At 35.0% G+C, this 20031-nt stretch overlaps 1 protein-coding gene and 1 pseudogene across 1 annotated transcript in view; both read left to right on the top strand.

Moving 5' to 3' along the window:
• The window catches only part of M1AP (meiosis 1 associated protein), a 61155-nt gene that overhangs the window by 4477 nt on the left and 36647 nt on the right, over positions 1-20031 (top strand). Inside the window, exons 2-3 of the mRNA XM_006905224.2 lie at positions 11414-11599; positions 12906-13074. Coding sequence (XP_006905286.1) covers positions 11414-11599; positions 12906-13074 — 355 coding nt within the window. The remainder of the gene's footprint in view (positions 1-11413; positions 11600-12905; positions 13075-20031) is intronic.
• Positions 13590-13708, top strand: LOC112483032 (annotated as a pseudogene).

Genomic DNA, 20031 nt, shown 5'->3' with positions numbered 1-20031 from the left:
TTTTTTTAAAATTTTTTTTTTTAACCTTTAACCATTATGTAATATTAAAGTGTACAATACCCTGATCTTAATAAGAGTTGTTTCTTTCTGACTGTTAGTCATCTTAGTCATAGTTTTGTATCTTTTTTTTTTTTCCAGGTAGAATGATCTCTTCAGAGTTTCCTGTCATGTAGGCCTTGTGTTAGAAAATTCTTTTAGCTTTTTTATGTCTAAAAAGATTTTTTATTTCTTCTTCATATCTAAAAGAGAGCTTAGCTGGATACATTATTCTAGGCAGGTAGTTCCTTTCATTTAATTGTTTGAATATGTGATTCTACTCCTTTCTGGCTTGTAAGGTTTGTGCTGAGAAGTCTGACGATAATCTAATGGGTTTTCCTTTATAGGTTACTGTCTTCTTTTCCCTGGCTGCCCTAAGAATTCTGTCTTTGTCATTGATTTTTGATAATTTTAATACAGTGTGTCTTGGTGAAGGCCTTTTGAGGTTGAGATAATTGGGTGTTCTGTTGACTTCTTGAATTCCGAGCTCCAGCTCATTCCTTAGATTCGAGACATTCTCATCAACCATTTGTCTGAAAATGCTTTCTAATCCCTGCTCCTTTTCCTCCCCTTCGAGAATTCTCATTATTCTTATGTTTCCTCTCCTAATGGTATCAGCTAGTTCTTGTATTTCTCTTTCATTATTTTTCATTCTTTGGTTTCTCTCTTCTTCCTTCTGATTTATTTCTAGATTACTGTCTTCAATATCACTGATCCTTTCCTCTATTTGGTCTACTCTATTTCCCAAACTTGTTATTTCAATTTTCAACCTTGCAGTGTGTTTTTCATCGTCAGAAGGTCTATTTGGTTTTGTTTGTTTATTTGTTTGTTTGAGGGTTTCAATCTCCTTGCTAAAGAACTCATTCTACTCATCTAGTTGTTTTTCAGTTCCTGAAATTGTTGATATGATTCGTTTCAGATCTCATTGAGTTTTTTCAGAAGTACCATCCTGAATTCTCTGTTATTTAAGTCACATATATCTATGTCTGTAGGCTTATTTTCTGGAGATTTTTCTCTTTCTTTGTAAGATGCCTTGTCACTTTGGTCGTTCATGGTGTTTAATGGACTATTTCTCCACCTGGGCATTAATGGAAGTATGTTGTGCTTTTTTTTTTTCGCAGAAAGATTTATTATATAATGGTCCCTAGCCTGTTGCAAATAAGGTGTTTTTCTTTTGGTTTCCAGTAGGTGGCGTCTAAGCCTCTTGGATCTCTGCTTTATATAAAGTCTTAATAATGTCTTTTTTTCCTTATAAATGTTTAATCACGCTCGCTACCCTCAGTCTCAGTTCCTGTCAGTGTTAGCAACAATTTCAGTAGCGTTTGCTCAGATTCCCCTGAGGCGCCGCAGTGATCAGTCTCAGAGGATATGGGGGGAGGGGCTCTCTGGGTTGGAGGATGGGAGCTGTGCCTCAGCCTTGGTTTTGCAACTGTTGTTTCTCTGACATCCCTGCTTTTCTGCCATCCCCGTTCCTCTGTCTTCTGCCCTAATGACTGGGCCCTGCCGCCGGCCATGTGGTGCTCACAGCACTCCCAAGCAGGGCTGTTCAGGGAACTCGCTGCACCTTCTCCCCTCCCTCTACTCCTACAGGGAGCTCCGGCTGTGAAAGGCAGCTTCTTTTTTTATCCCAGTCCACCTCCCAACACCCGGGATTCTGACCTGTAGTAGCTTTTATGCACAGATCCTACACTCAGACGTGCTGGTGTACTGTTTGGGTGTTTTTTGTTGAGTTTTAGATGTTCAGCTTATTGTTGTTTCAAGGAGAGAGATCTGGGGACGTCTCTCATTCTGCCATATTTAATCCAATCTCGCCATGATTGTTTTCGATCTCTGGCTATTCAATCACCCTTTAACTTCCAAGATTTGTTATTTAACCCAAGTTCCAGTCTTCTTTGTTTAGAAACCCTAACTGTGCAGAAACATGAAAATATGTTCTCTGCAGTTTCACATAGGACTCAAGTGAAACTCCCCTTAGGGTTTCAGAAGACAAAGGCTGAGCTAGGGGCAGTGCTTTTACAAAGCTCTCTCACATGTAGAGAGCTGTCTCTCCTCCTCAACTCAAATTTTCATTTTCTCCCCTATACAAAATTCAGGACCACAGGGATGGGAATGACTTCAGTGGTTCTAGTGCATCCCCTTCCTGAGGCAACTTTGCTGCTGGAATAGTTGGACAAGTCCTACTGGAGAGCCAGGACTTTTATCCCTACCTGTTGAGAACAAGATCTCCTCCCCCTAGTTTCTATGGACACCATGTGGGAGCTTGGACTCCCACCCTGCTAGCCAACATTAACAATATCTCTGGCCCTCAGGTGGTATTGGAGGAGGCAGAGTGGAGGACATATGAGAGTGGCAGCAGGGTACCTTTTTATTTCCTAAGCAGGTTGGTGTCAGTGAAGGCCTAGTAGAAAGCCATGACTTTTATGCCTTGCTGGTGGTAATGAAGCTTCCCCATACCCAGGATGTCAGTGGGGCCATGTGGGAAGACTGAAACTCCACCCCTACCCAGAAGTAACAAGGCACCCTCCCTTCTGGGTCATAATCAGAAGCCAAATAGAGTCACACCCCACCTGGCAATAATTATCTGAAAACCTTACTTCCCCCATTGGCATAGTGTCAGAGGAAGCCTGCTAAGCAGAGGATTTAAATAAAATCCAGAGTCTTATAACATAATACCCAAAATGTCCAGAATACAATAAAGAAAATCACTCATAAAGAACCAAGGAAATATCAACTTAAATGAGAAAACAACAACACCAGTACTTAAATGACAGAGATGTTAGAATTATCTGAAAAAGATTTTGAAGCAGCCATAGTAAAAATGCTTCAACAATAGTTATGAACATGCTTGGAACAAATAGAAAAATAGAAAAATTCTCACCAAGGAAGAATTATAGAGAAGAACCAAATAGAAATTTTAAACCTGAAGAATACAATAACTGGACTTCGAAAAGCAAAAATCTTCAGTGGATAGGCTCAACAGCAGAATGCAGAGGTCAGAAGAAAGAATCAGTGAACTCGAAGATAGAATAGAAATTACCAAATCTGAATAACAGAGAAAATAAACTTTTAAAAAATGAACAAAACCGTAGAGACCTGTGAAACCATAACAAAAATCCAACATTTATGTCATCAGAGTCCAGGAGGAACAGGAAAGGAAGATAAGGCTGAAAAAATATTCAAAGAACTAATCACTAAAATTTTCCCTAATTTGGCAAGAGCTGTAAATCTAAATAACAAGAGGCTGGTGAGCCCCAAACAAGATAAATGCAAAGAAATCTGTTCTAAGGCACATCATAATCAAAGTTCTAAAAACTAAAGATAAATTCTTGAAAGCGGAGCACTGTCACCTTACCTATAAGGTAAAAAAATCAAGTAATAATAGATTTTTTTAAATTAGAAACCAGAGGAGGCCAGAAAAAGTGTCTCATTTTTCAAGTGCTGAAAGTAAAAGAGTGTTAACCCAGAACTCTGTATTTAGTGAAAATATCTTTAAGGAATGAATCAGAAATAAAAATATTCTCAGATGAAGGAAAACTAAGAGAATTTGTCACCAGCAGACCTACCTTAATAGAATGGTTAAAGAAAGTTTTTGAAACAGAAAGGAAACTATAAAATAACAAATTTTGGAATATCTAGAAGGAAGAAAGAACAGGGAAAGAAAATATGGATAAATATAATAGACTTTCTAGTGAGTTTTCTAAATCATATTTGACAGTTGACACAAAAATTATAACATTGTCTGATGTGATTGTTGATATAGAGGAAATATTTAAGATAATTACAGTATAAACAGGAGTGGGTAAAGAGACTTAAAGAACATAAAGGTTTCTACACATTCAAACTGGTAACATGTCGACACCAGTAGACTATAAGAATGTATGTATCACTTAAAAATCATACAAAGAGATAGACTCAGAAACACTATATATAAATTTAAATGAAACTCTAAAAATAATATTTAAGTAAACCACAGGGAGATAGTAAAAGAAAACAGAAACAAAAAAAACTGAGGGAACAAACATAAAACCACAAAGAAATTGGCAGAGTAACATACCAATAATTACCTTAAATGTAAATGGTCTCAATACACCAATTAAAAGAAAGAGATTGCAGAGTGGGGCGGGGTGGGAGGTGGGATGACCCAACCAAATCCTAGAAGAAACTAACTTCAAATACAATAAAAGTAGGTTGAATGAAAAAAGATATACCATAATATTAATCAAAACAAAGCAGAATTGGCTGCATTAATATATCAAATAAAGTAGACTTCAGAGCAAAAAATATCGAGTACAGAGAGGGATATTAGATAATGATAAAAGAGTCAATCCCACAAGAAAATACAGCAATTCTAAATGCATACCCACCAACCAACAGAGCTGTGAAATATGTGAAGCAAAAACTGATAAAACTGAAAGAAATAGACAAATCTAGAATTTTAGTTGGAGACTTCAATACCTTTTTTTTCATGATCGATAGAATAACTAGAGAGAAACTCAACAAAGATATAGAGAAATATTAGCCAACAGGAACTAATCAACATTTATAGAATAATCTACCCAACAACAGGAGAATACACATTCTTTTCAAGCACTCGCAGAATATTTATCAAAATAGACTATATCCTGGGCCATAAAAGAAACTTCAACTAATTTGAAAGAGTTGAAGTCATACACAGAATGTTCTCTGACTGCAATGGAATCAAATTAGAAATCGATAGCAGGAAAATTTATGAACACTTGGACACTAAACAACACATTTCTAAATAATTCATGGGTCAACGAACAAATGTTAAAATAAATTTTTAAAATACATTGAATTTAATGACAAAATACAACATGTCAAAATGTGTGGGATACAGCTAAAGCAGTACTGACAAGGATATTTATATCACTAAATGTTTACATTAAAATAGAGAAAGTCTCAAATCAATAATCTAAGCTCCCAACCTCAAGAAACTAGAAAGGTAAGAGTAAAATAAGCCCAAAGCAGACAGAAGGTAGAAATTAATAAAGAGCATATATCAATGAAATTGAGAACAGAAAAACAGAAAATTAGTGAAACAAAAAGCTAATCTTTAAAATGATCAATAAAGTTGACATACCTCCAGCAAGACAAAGAAAAATAGAAAATATATAACTTACCAACATTAGGAATGAAACAGGGAGTATTATTACAGACCCAGGAGACTTCCAAAAGATAAGAATACTGTGAACAAGATTACATGCATAAATCTGAACACTTAGATGAAATGGACCAATTCTTTGAAGAGCAAAACTACAATAATCTAATATGAAATAATTTAAATAGCCCTATAACTATGAAAAACTTGACTTCATAATTTTAAAACTCTTGAAAAAAATTTCTAGGCCCATATGGTTTTCCTTGAGAATTCTACCAAATGTTTAAAGAATGAATTTTATACAATCTTTTACAGAAAATATAAGGGAAGGGAACTCTTACTCATTTTTTCAGGCCAGGCATTACCCTAATACCAAAAATAGACAGATTACAAAAAAAGAAAAGAAAACTAAAGACCAATATTCGTCATGAATATAGATGCAAAGAAAAAAGAATCTTAATATAATATTAACAAATATGATTTACAGTATTCAAGAAGAATTCTATGCCATGGCCAAGTGAGGTTTATTTCAAGGATACAGGATTGGTTCAAAATTTGCAAATCATTAAAGTAATTCATCATATTAAAAGGCCAAAGGAGAAAATCACATGATCATATCAAATGAGGCAGAATAAGCATTTGACAAAGTTCAACATCCTACAGCTAACGTTATATTTAATAGATAAAAGACTGAATTTACCCCTAAGATTGGAAATGAGGCAAAGATGTCTGTGCTCACCACTCTTATTCAACATAGTGCTAGAATTTTTTTTAATAGGTTAATGATTCAACAAACTAGTATATCCATACCATAGAATACTCCTCTGCAATAAAAAGAAATGAACTATTGACACACAATATGGATGGATCTCAAGCATTATGCTTAGTGGACAAAAAAGCCAATCTGTTATGGTTACATTCTTTTCAAGCACTCTGATTCTATTTGCATAACACTTTCAAATGACAAAATTATAAGAACAGATTAATGGTTGCCAAGGGTTAGGAATGGTTCAGGGTAGAGATGACGATAAAAGGGTACCACGAGGGACATCTTTGTGGTAATGGAATAATTCTGTATCTTGATTGAGGTGATGGTTACATGAATCTACAGATGTGATAATATGATATAGAACTCTATGCATATATTGAACCAAGGTCAATTTCTTGGTTCTGAAATTGTGCTATAGTTATATAAGATGTAACCATTGAAAGAAATTAGGTGAAGGATACACGGGTCCTCTATGTATAATTTTTGCAAATTTCTATGAATCTGTAATTATTTCAAGATAAAAAGTTAAAGAAAAAGGTGACATTACACACTCACTAGAATGCTACAATTAAGAAGACAGACAATACTGACAGGCAATACCAAGTGTTGATGAGAATGTGGAGAAACTATAACCCTCGTTCCTTTCTGAGAGGAAGGTAAACTGATAAAACCACTTTGGAAAATAGTTTGTAAATTTCTTAAAAATTTAAATATATACCTTCTATATAACCCAACAATTCCACCCCCAGGAATGTACCCAACAGAAATGAAAAAATCCATTCACACAAATACATGCACATGAATGTTCATGGTAACATTATTCATAATAGCACCAAACAGGAAACAATCAGAATGTCTGTAAACTGGTGAATGGATTGTCAAAATGTATAACTCTCACTGTATATAATCCAGTGATTATATATCTTATAAGTATTCTGAGGGCAAAGTGGAAGTGATAGTGATATTTATGGCCATGTGGCAGATATGTTCCTCTATTGTGCCATTTTCCTTGCACATGTCTGTCCCATAACCACATTTGGCTGTGATATCTATCTTCTGTCACAGAATAGGAGTAGAGAAAAGCAGAGAGTGAACTGGAAGGGCAAATGGAAGATATCCAGCCTAAAAGGCTTTTTGAGAATTGTGCTCATGTCCCAAACAAAGGTAAAAGCATTTTTTTCCCTCCTCAAGTGACTATGTTATATGCATCTGGCACTCCTCAGTACCTTTGACTAGATGAATCCCTAGATCCTTTAATTACTCTATTAGGAGAGGCAGACCATTCTAGAGTAAAAACCACTGACCGTCAACTCAGGAAAAATTGCAAAATTTTTTTCCAAAATAACAAGTCAACCCTGGTTAAAAGCTCAAGAAAATCACTGGAACATTACCTGTGTATAGAACAACTCAAACTTTGTTTAAGGAAAAATGTTACCTTAAATTCATTGTCTCTGACCTATATAAGTGTCTGACACATACAGAGTTAGTTCAAAACATAAGTGAAGAGAGATAGCAGGTAGGAACCTTGCCCAAAATGAACACCTCAATATAACTCCTTATTTTTAATTTCTGAGTATAAACAGATAAGCCTGAACTTTTTGTAAGGAATTATAACAGAGGAATCATAATAAAAATATTAGAATTCCTTTATATCCATTGTGCCCTTAATATAAATAAATCTGACCAAAGTGATTAATCTCTCAAAACAGTTTCAGAAGAATTTCCTTACTGCAAAGGTCTAACCAATTCTTTTATCTTTTTATGAGAACAAAGAAATTATTTAAATCACATATGATCTACAGTGGGTTCTTGGACTAATAGTGCTCTCATTTGGCTATCTTGTGGTCCAAGCTGGCCACTCTTATGCCTGTAGTCTAGCAAGCAAGAGAGGAAAAGGAGAGCAAAGGAACTCCCACACACTTTAAAGCCATTTAGCAAAGTGGCTCCTGTCGCTGCTTACCATTGGCCAGAACCTAACCATATTCAAACTCCTAGGTGTATGAGACACTGGGAAATATAGCCATTATTACAGATAAGCATAGTGCCCATGTAAAAACCGACAGTTTTGGTACTTGAGGAAGAAGATAAATGTTGAGGGACAACTAGAATCTCTTCCACCACACTAAAAACTCACAAGAAAAAAATGAGAGAAGAAAAAATCACAAAAAAATTTGGAAGCTATGTACAGGTTTTCTTTTCTAACTTATATTTTTGATCCCTCTGAAATTTATTATATATGCATCCATTTATTCAAAATTAATTTGTTTAATACCGGCTGTGTTTCAGTCAGTATTAGGCCCTGCACACATTGTAATAAAGAGACAGTTCAGATTCCTCTTTAATGGAGTTTGTATTCTAGTGAGATAGACAACAATCAATCAACATACTTTGGAAAATGTCATTCTATTGTAGCTCTTTGTATTCTGAAGCTACTTATCTCATATTTTGGTAGTGGAAATCAGGAATTATGTCTTTTTTAAGGTACCTAGTACATCATAAGTACCTGATAATAAATATTTTTTAAATGAATAAGTGAATGATGGGTCTATGTCATTTACATAGTATAATTCTTTTTTTTTTTTTTTTATTTTGTCAATTGTAGAACAGAGTCATTAAGTCAGTACAAATCCCTTCTGTTTAATCAGCAATGTCTTAAGTGCTTTCAGGGTTTCATAGTGATAAAAATAATAGCTACAGCTAGCACTGAGTACATACTGTGTGATAAATTAACTCATTTAATACTTACTCTTTAAGATCAGTATCATCATTGTCCCCAATTCCTAGCTGAGGGAATTTAGGATTAAGGACTCACAGCCAATAAGAGAGAGAGCCGTGTTTGGAACTCGAGTCTGTTTGGATCAAAAGCCTGAGCTAAGACCTAGTACTTCTTTAACTAAAATGCCCACTACTTCTTAACAAGCTCCTCTACTCTTGTCAGGCACATTTTTTCATTCTCTCTGGTACATAATATTCACTCTTATCCTCCATACCATTGCTTGTATTGAACTTTCTGCCTCTCTACTGCATCCCACACACACACATACACACAGAAAATACTGCATTTTTTTCACAAATCTTACCCTTTCAATTCTCAGCTCAATCTCACCTGCTTTCCAACAACACTTACCTTTCTTTTTCTAAACTCCTAAAGCATCCATAATCTATGACAGTCTCTTCAAACTGGGATATATATATTATAGGGCCACAAGAGGACTCCCCAGAGTAAACAGAAATAGATAATTTTAAATTGATATACAGATCCTGAATTTCCATTAGTATTTTTTTCTAAAACTTCTCTAACTATACCTGTGATGAGGGTGTCAGGCTGCTTCTCCATTCCCACCATCCCTTTCACAATTACCCTTGTTTCACTTCACAAATAAAATCCAAAGTAAAAAGGAAGAGATGAGAGGTACATATCTTTTCCCTATTATGAATCTTACTGTGATGGATTGCCATGTAGTTTTAAAACTTCCGGAGGCACCAAACAAAGGAATAATTCAAAATGTTGGTTATCAGTGCGAGAAAGTCAATGATTTATGACTCTGGGTTAAAAGTCTTTTGCAACCAGGTGGTTTCCAATTTTCACAAAATTGGAGCAAGACCAAATTGAGTGGCAGCTGATAGATCACTAAAATAATTTTTATTGGTAGATATATGTATGACTCAGAGGAATTTGACAATTTCATTGACATTGCATCTTATATTTAGGAAGACAAGATTTCTCAGCATTATAACAATAGAATATAAGAATAGAATTAATACCAAATGCACTGTCATTCAAGTGGTATGTAATTTATTTATTCACACACACCTGAACTAATTGAAAAAAGAACCCAGCGTGTCCATTCTAATAAGAAATGCATTTCCAATTAAAGTTTCTGCTTAATGCCAATAGTTATTTATTAAAATCAATGATATATGCTGTTTTGATTAATCGTATATGAACAGTAATTCTAATAACTCAGATTATCCCTTAGAGCCTATGGTTATAGGAAATTTTAAAAATCTTATAATATGTAAATATTTTTGATGCAGAGAAGTATGATAGGATGATCAATAAAAGATTGCCAACCAAAAAAATTATATTATATTATGATAAAACTGTGTGGGAAAAGTGAAATGGAAATATGAGTTCAAGGAGAAAAAGGAATAATATAAATATCTATTGAAAAGAAAAAAGAGCTTGCTCATGTACTTTTTAATTGACTAATAGTGAATATCAAATCTCTCTGGTGTTTAGATTCTATTGGATTATGTTCTGAAGGTTGATGTTATAGTTTTATTTTAAAATATTGATATTTAAAATATACTGGAAGTTATATCCTTAGCAACTACTTACACTCAGAATTTTAAAATCTAGATGTCAACTTAAAAATATATAAAGGAGTATATTATTCTTCACATTCTTTTAGGGGTACATGAGATGAAATACTCAAAGGCTGCGAGTCTCTACCTGTGATCTCATTTGTTCTCATTTCTTTCTTGAGTAGGATCTTTAGCTTTCTATCTAGATTGCAAGTTCTCTTTGTGTTAGAATTATATCTTATTTCTTGTGTTGTTCCCAGAAACTTAGGGAGAGGAGTATGTAAGCAAAGTAAGTAGCTGTGGAAGTGAGTCGAGCAGTGTTGACTTAAGCAGTCTTTGTACCTGGCAGTATTGTAACTTATGCTTATGAATTTTATGTACATTTGCAAATATTGCTCACTTTCATTCACTCTTTGGTGAGGAAGGTTTCCAAAATATAACTCCTTCCCACCCACCCACACCTGATATTGATGCTTGGAATTTCTTCAAATAGTGTCATAAATTTTCATTCCACATTTATTAAAATGTATATATTTTTAGGAGACGTGACGTTAATTTAGACTCAGATTATATTAGATTACTTCTTGATAGCAAGTTTTTAAGAAGGAAGGTAAGGAGAACCAAGAAGTTTATTTGTTGCCCCTTGAGCTGACTGCAGACGAAACCAAGCATCTCTTATTTACTGAAGTGATCCTGAGGAGCAGGTTATGTAGGACCTTACCAGTTCCGAAATGATCAACCACATCGGCATCCTCATTTCTGGGATGACATCACTCTTGAATAGAGAAGCTCTTGGTGCTTAGACTGACTGAGAAATGAAGACATGTTTAAGAGTGACCCTGCTAGTCCTCCAGTTTACAGGCCACTCCAAAGTAAAACTAAGCAGTCACAGCTGGACCTTCCTTTGGGTGAGTGAATGAGTTAAAACACTTGCTTTTCTATCTCTGGTAACTCCACATAATCAAAGGCCTGTGGCTGCAAGTTTTCTTCCTTCTGATGTAGGGAAGACTTGAGTGCAGTGCCTAGAACACAGTATGCATTCAGTTAATGTTGGTCACATAAACAGATGTTCAGGAAGAGAAGGGACTCCTAAGGAATGAATGATAATGATGTTAGACTACCAATTAATCTGAAACCTGAGTCACTAAAGATTTGTATCCTCGGTTCATTTTTCTCTGCAGCAAGTGAAAGGGAACTTTGCTAGGCTGCAGGCCTGCATCTCAGAACTCCGCATGTTACCAAGAGAAGGTTGTTTCAGACCACAAGGCACTTCTCTGCAACTGGCAGTAGAAGATGGGCTCCAGCAGTTCAAACAGTACAGCAGACATATGACCACAGGCACAGTTCTGAGTTACACTTCCCTGGAGGTAAGAGATGCTGACCTTAGCGGTGTAAGCCACCTTCCCATTGCAGTCCATCTAGATGCTTCATTATTTATCATCCTTATACTGTTCTCTGTTTCATACACATTGAACATAAATTTCAAGGCTAGATTTTCAGCTCCTTGCAGGTAGGAGACATGTTCCCTTTTTCCTATAACTTGTGCAAATTTTAGTACACAGCTAAGCATAGAGAGGAGTGCTAAAAATGTGGACTAAAGTGAATTATAAGGGAAAACTGAAATCAAAATAAAATCTGAATATGCCATCTGCTTTTCGATTTGGGGGACTTGTAAAGCAATTAGTAAACTGCCTACATTGGTTCTATATTTATATTTTCTGGGTACGCTTAAAATTTACAGTTGTTCTTAATCAAATCTTGGCATCAAATTGAGTAAATTTTCTTAGGATTAGCAAATGTGCAAGAGTGAAAATTTCTAAAATTCTGGAGATAATCTTAAAAATGTAATAAGTCATGACTGCATACTCCATTGAGTGTGTGGGTGTGAGTTAAAACACTTTCAGTCTCTGGTAACCTCAGGCATCAGACAGATTTTTAAAAACAGTATTTAAAAAATACTGTACTTTCATCTTCATCCCTCTTCATCCATCAAAAATGTCTAAGTACAAAAAAGAATTGCATCCCAGAGTTTCAAATTCAAGACAAAACTGCTAATAAAAACATAGAGTATATTCATTCAGGTGGAATAAAATATTTAAGTTATATACAAACACCTCAGTATTCCTTCAGGTCAGATATACTGTTCAAGGGTGAGTACATTTTAGAGTTAAGAGAACAACAACAACAAAAACAGTTTAACTGAATCCAGGAAGAGTAAGGAAAGAAATCTACGTGGAAGCATCACCATGAGAAAGGAGTATATAGGCTTTCGGATATTCAGAACACATTTAGTGAGTAGAATTTAAGGATCCTGTTTCCTTTATTTCCTCGTAAAATCAAAGCATTTTTAAGCAGAACAGATACTACCAGAACTCCGAGCAATCTTAAAAAATTAAAACACAGGGATGGCTTCTTACAGGTCACTTTCTGCGGTAGACTTAGCCTGTTTGGAAGGACCTTGGGATGATCACTTCCACCAGGGCTCTCCCAAAAGAATCTGTTAAATGAAATTTGATTTTTAAGTTATAATTAAACCCTCTTCTTTGTCCTAAAGACAGTAGCCAGCCACTTCCACAGACTTCTCCTGTACTTCTCCTCTACTTCTAATCTGTTATAGTCCTCACTGTATACACCAGAGAAGGTAGACACATTGATTCTTGGATTTATTTCCAGATTACTGTTCTGACTTCCCATGCTGGAAAAGAGGTGGTCAAACAATTAGAGGAAGGATTGAAAGATACAGACCTTAGCACGGTCAGGAGGCTTCAGGTGGTCGAGATCACAAAGGGAGTCCTAGAGTGTATGGACTCAGCATCCCCTGTTGAAGAGCCCAGCAGTGATGGTAAGAATTAAATGAAAAGGTTAAAAATGGTAAGAATTTTAATGAGTAGTGTTTTTCACAAGTCAGGAAGATTATTTTCCATGGTCTTTTTATGTTCTGAAATGAAATGAAGCCAACATATTTCACTGTGGTTCAGACAGGTTTCTAGGTGTTAGAGTTGAATTTTTTAACCATATTTTTAATTTAAAAAACTATATGTTAATGTAAGACCTGAAATATTACAGGTATAAGAAAATTTCTTCCTCCTCTAATCATTTTTTAAGAGATTTGGGGATTTGAGTATCCTTCCCAATGTTCCTTTATGTAGACATTCACACACACACACACACACACACACACACACACACATCCCTCTGTATCTGTAGGGGACTGGTTCCAGGACCTCTGTGATACCCAAATCCAAGGATGCTCTAAGTCCCTCATATAAAATGATGTCGTTTTTGCATATAACTTACATACATTCTCCAGTAAAATTTACATCATCTCTAGATTACTTATAAAACCTAATACAAGGAGTCTATGACCATGCCACCCTGAACACGCCCGATCTCATCTGATCTTGGAAGCTAAGCAGGGTCAGGCCTGATTAGTACTTGGATGGGAGACCACCTAGGAAGACTGGGTGCTGAAGGCATTAAAAAAAAAAAAGCAATACGCAATACAAGGTAAATGCTATGTAAATAGTTGTTACACTGTATTGTTAAGGGAATAATGACCAAAAAAACAGTCTGTACGTGTTCAGGACAGACGCAATCATCGTGGGCCTAACTACATAGTATATGTCAGCAACAATATCTTTTTGCAAATATTTTCAGTCCACAGTTGGCTGAATCCACAGTTGGCTGATTTCACAGATGTAGAACCCACAGGTAGAGAGGGCCGACTATATTTACTACTTTAATCAATGCGTACATAATATTCTATAACCTTCTTAATGTTTTGGTCAGCTATCTATGCTAGTATCTGTCTCTTATTTTTTACTGGCTACATGATTTTTTTACTGTGTAGTAGGACCATAGTTTGTTTCATTGCTTATTAATGAACAATTTGGTTTTTTACATTTTGCTCTTATAACCAGTGCTGTATGAACAGACATGTATGTGCAGCTGGCTTCATGAGCTTATGATCAGTGCAGTCACACAGGGCTCTGCTCTTGAGTTTTGCTGTCTTGAAATTCTTAATAATTTTCATCTTTGAATCTGTGTTTTATTAGTGAAGTTTTATGAAACAATGGAGTATGTGCCAAAAGATTAGAGTCTTGGCTCACACACTCCCTGTCTCCTGCATCTTTCTCATCTCCCCAAAATGGGTTCTCAGTCATCAGCTTCCCAGCTTTGTTGTCCTCAACGTAATGACCCCCACCCAGCAACCACTGGCATCCAGGTCCCTGCCAATAAATCTTACATAAATCACCCATAATCACCAATAATTCTATACTTCCTAGAGGAAAAAAATCATCAAACTGAGTTTTAAATGACAAGTAGGAATTAGCTAAGCAGAGAAGAGAAAAAGGGCACTCAAACAGGAGACCCAGGGGCATGAGAAGGCAAGATGAACCAACTTTCAGAGAAGTGCCCATGGTTCCCTATGATGAGAGCCTTATCAGGCAGAGGTGGGAGTGAGGCCATAAAGGTAGGCAAGTGTTAGATCAAGGGCCATATATTTCCTAAATCCATACTAAGACATGGCATTTCATTCTAAGGCATTGGAAATTTAGAAAAAGATTTTAGTCAGGAAGTCAGGTAGAGATTCCCAAATTATGGTATTTGAGAGGTTTTAACTGATTTTAATCTATACGGCACTCAAGTTATGGTTTGCCCTCCAGCAGGCCTTGTGGCTATGCTGGCCTTCTCGAAAATTATGCACACAGGAAGGTGTCCGCTGTTCTAATACCTTTGATCTCCTCCTAGACCCCCGTGGATAACCTCACTCTGCCCTTCAGCCTCTGATTAAGGGTGTGTTTTCTATCAAATTCTGACACATGTGGATCCTTCCAGCATCATGAGGCCACTGAGATTATTCTGGTCAGGGACGGAGGGTAACCAGCCTTAGCTGTGTGGTTTATGAGCTCTCACCTACTGCACACACTGCTTTTCTCAAGTCAGTCTTCTCACTGATTGTCCTTTCTCTCCATCCCTCCACTCATAATAGCCTTTTCCTCTGAATTTCTTCCCCTATCTTCTTCCAGCCAAATCCTCCCTCCTTTAAGGCTTAATTCATGTTTGTGACTACTGTATTGATTTCCTTTTCTTTAAGACAACCATATCACTTGTGGTCTGCACCGCACAATTTAGCACTTAATTATAAACCATGTACAATTGTTCACCATTGCTTTATTGTATGGTAATTTTTTCTTTTCATCTAAATCATATGCTATTTAATGTCTTTTCTCTCTGTATTAACCTGTAAGTACCTTAGGATTAGAAATTTGTCTTACTCACTTCTGTGTCCCAGTGTGGCATATCTTAGGTTATCAGTAGATATCTGTTGAATGAATTGATGGCAGTAATACCTGTGGAGGCTGTCCTTGGTCTTCGCAGCATCCTCTGCATTCCCTATCTCTAGTAACACCTCTACCTTCCTGGTCACAGAGTGGGCCATGACCCAGATGAAGCAATTGTAGTTCCCTAGGCCACCAATCAGAGTCCTTCCCAGTGGATTCTCAAACCGAATCTGTGAATGAGAAGCTCTTTTTCTTTCTCTTTGGCCATGGGCAGATCAGACATGCACTGTGCCCTTTTCTCCCTTCAGTGACAGTACTCAGAAAGAACTTACTGTATCTCTAATGGCACAGAGCTCGGAGTACTCTGAGGCCGCCTGATGCCTTTATTTAGAATTGTTAGTGGCTAGAACTGTATAGAAGAGCTTTTAAATGCAGGAAAGCAGCTTTCTACCTTGTGTCACTGCTGATGATTCTTCCAGTAACTTCCTATTTGCTTATAAATAATACATCATCCCATAAATTGCTGTAATCCTCTTTGTGGGTTAAGTATATGTATGATTCATGGCTTGAAATCTTCCTACTTTGCCTGTACTTTCTTCATAATTAATTTCTTTATTCTGTTAATGTTTTGCTTCACCTTGGTGTCCTTATCAAGAGGCTAGCAACAGAAGTGTCTCTCATTCTCAGAAGGATGCGTCCTCTGGAATTAGGTTGCCTGAGTGTAAATCCAAGTCTTATCACTTACTAGCTATGTGAGTTTGGGCAAGGCACTTAGCCTGTCTAGGCCTGACTTATTAATTCCTACCCCATGCAGTAGTTGTGGGAATTAAATGGGATCGCGTATGGTAATTACTTATTACATAGTAAGTGCTCAGTAAAAGTTAGTTATTTTTATCATTAATATTTTTAAATGTTTTGTCTGTAAATGGTTTAATATTTCCAAAGTTTGTTTTTAGTAGCTGGGTCCCGAGTAGACTGCGAATTACCTGAGGATGTGACTGTGTCTGATATATCTTTGTATCACCAGCATATTCTGTTCTGCCTGGCACATAGTAGATTCTCAATAAATGTTTGTTGAATAAATAAGTGAATTACTGGGAAAAAAATCAGATGATTTGGGAGAGGTCGTGGTCACCCTCTCTGACATCAACTCATAGTTAGGGACATACTCCACACACCAATAGCTTCCCTTCAGAGCCCATGAATATCATGAATTGATTCAAACACTGAATATTTACATATAACTTTTTAAACTCTGATAACCATGACCATCAATTAAATAAAAATTGTCTATACTCTACTTTTTTGAAGAAATGTGTTACAAGGAAATGTCAATATTGCAGATTAGTTTAAAAAGTAACTATGAGACTGTCTCCTTTGATTGGTCTAAATTCTGCCTTCTTTAGTGTGGCCCTGCACAGTCAGAACTAATTATTACAAAGATGACTTGGAGACTCTAAAAGATCCATAAACAGAAGAAAAAGTCAACTTAGAAATTAAGAAGGTAGACTCACATTTTAGAAAGTTTTTCAATCTCAAATGAAACGGTTAACTTTAAATTACATTTAGATCAGTTAGAAATTTTTATAAATTTTTAGCCAGGATACTCTATTATATGTTTTCTTCCAATTGTATGGTAAATGGCATGTCCTTTCATCTGTTCTGCTTGGTCTAACTTGTTCATATTTTCTTTATTTTAAAATTTAGCTGAAAGATCTTGCCTAGTGCTCTTTGTAGTAGCTTTTGTCTGGTTATTATTTTTTTAATACAAATTATACAATTTTCAACATTGCAGAAATATATTATAGACTGTTCAAAATGACCCAAAATTCTACCCTCCAGAGATAACCACTATCGGCAATACAGGACACATTCTACCGAATTGCTTTCCCTATACATATATGGACATGGACACATGTAATTAACAATATTATTATTATTGATAAAAATGGGACTGTAGAGTAGATAATATTAAAATATTACAAAAAATGGAACTTTACAGTAATCACTGTTCTGCATTTTTATGTTTTCAAAATGTTTTAACAATCCAACATTTTTTTCCATATTGGCACATAGAGATCTAACCCATTCCTTTTAATTGCTGTGAAGTATTCCAATGTATAAATTCATCACCATTTATTTAATCATCCAGTTAGATTTTTTTACATTTTATTAAAGAACAGTGTGACCTTGAACAAGTTACTTAAACTCTTTATTCCACAATTTTCTCATTTATAAAATAAGGCTAATAATAGTAGCCACCTCAGAGGGTTTTTATGAAGATTAAATAGAACTTGCATGTCAAGCACTTAGAACAGTGCCTGACTCATGTGAGCAGTAAATAAATGTTATCTGTCGATATTAAAATAGGAGTACTAGAAGTATCTTTTTACATGTGACATTTTACTAAGAAAATTTCAGGCTCTAGTAATTTTTTATTGAAAAGAAGATATGACCATAAAATAATGTTTTGCTTTAAAATTATTCATAATTCCACTATCCTGATTTCATTTTGCACATTGTCTCTCAGTTGTCCACATCGTATTTAGGTTACATAGTTATAATTCATGTATGTAATTTTTTTGTTTTCATATAACATAATATTATACAATTTTCCATAGATTTTGTAGCCTTTCTTTTATATTATTTATCTATTTTGTTTTTTATTGCTCTTAAAACAGAACTAGGAAGTGTTGGTCTAAGAAAATATGAAGAAGTATACCTCTCACAAGGGGAAGCTGGATGCCCTCTTTATCTTTCTATGCCTTTTTTACATATAAGCCAATCCTACACCTTAGAGCAAATCCCTAATGCTGGATCTGGATCATAAATTTAAAATCTAGGAGAGCCTGCCAATTCCAGTAGCCAGAGTTAACCTTATAGAAGAGTCATCAATCAAAGGAATAATGCTGCTAGCTTGTTTCATCCTAAAATAAGTTCTGAGCACCAAGGAAAAGATATGTGAACTAAAAGCCACAGTCTCTTCACATACTCTAACATCTGTTTATAGATCATAATAAGAGCAACATTTTATTGAATACTTACTGTTCAAATACTTTCTGTTCTAGTTTCCACATATTATCTTATTTAACCCTCATGTAATCTAGATGAAGAAACTAAGGCATAGTGCCTTGTCTAAATTAAATTTCCCAAGATTTCTCAGTTAAGAGATGAAACAGGGATTCAAATCTAACCAGTTTGGCTCCAAAGCTCACGTGCTTAACCATTCTCTATACTGCCTCAGTTGAAAAGAACACTAGAGATAATCAACAACTTAAAAGTTGGTTCTTTGAAAAACATAAAATAGAGAATCCACTGGTGAAACCGATGAAGGAAAAAGAAGAAAAAAGATACAAGAAACTACATTAAGGTTGGGAAAAGGGGACATAACTGCAGATAAAACTATGAATTCAGACATTTAGACAAAAATGGACAAATTCTTAAAAAGATACTAAATTCGACTTACAAATAAAAAATCTGAATTGTTTCCATAATGTACCCAATCCTAAATGGTTTTACCGTCGAGTTCTATCAAACTTTCAAGGAATATATTGCTCCAATCTTATACAAACTTTTTGGTGATTAAAAGGTAATAATAAAAAAGAAAGAAAGAAAAGAAAACACTCCCCAAGTAGAAAACCAGACAAGGACAATGTAAGAAAAGAAAATCACAGGCCAGTCCACTCAGGAAAACAGATAAAACAGTCTTAAATAATCCAGTCATATATAAAAAGAGAATATAGTACTAACTAAGTTGGATTTATCCCAGAAATACAAGGTGATTTAGCAATAAAAATGTATAAATATTTATCACATCGACATATTAAAAGGTAAAAAAAAGTTCTTAATAAATAAGAAAAACATATGATAAAATTAACATCCATTCACTATTTAAGAGAAAAATCTTAGTAATCTTAGGATAGAAAATAACTTTCTTAACTTGCCAAAGTGTATCTACCAAAAAAATCTACAATAAATACAGTTTCTACTGGTGAAATGTTAAAAATATTGCCTTCGAAAATCAGGAAAAAGGCATGAATGCCCCCCATGACCACTTTGATTTAACATTGTTGTCCTAGTCAAGTTAGATAAGAGAAATAGTAAAGGATATGAAGACTAGAAAGGAGGGAACAAAACTAACATTATTTGAAACTTATTTGATTGGCTACATTAATAGTCAAAAGATTCTATAGAAAAATTATTACAATTACTGAGAGTTTAAAAAGGTGGCTGGATATAAGGTCAATATACAAAATTCAATAGCATTTCTATATTTAGAAACAAACAGAAAATTTAGTCTTTAAGGAAACATCTTTTACAGTAATAAAAAAGTAAAGGATTGAGAAATAAATCTTAACAAAAGATACATAGAATATTTATTGGTAAATGTTTAAAACTTCATTGATGCACCTTAAGGAAGATATAAGTGGAGTATGTTAATTTATAACAACATTCATTATCATAAGAATTCAGTTCTCTTCAAATTCATCTATCAATTCCAGTCAAAATCCTAT

This window comes from Pteropus alecto, unplaced genomic scaffold (assembly GCF_000325575.1).
Source record: "Pteropus alecto unplaced genomic scaffold, ASM32557v1 scaffold100, whole genome shotgun sequence".
Classification (NCBI taxonomy): domain Eukaryota; kingdom Metazoa; phylum Chordata; class Mammalia; order Chiroptera; family Pteropodidae; genus Pteropus; species Pteropus alecto.
The sequence above is the reverse complement of the archived record's forward strand: the minus strand, read 5'-3'. Positions and strand labels throughout refer to the sequence as shown.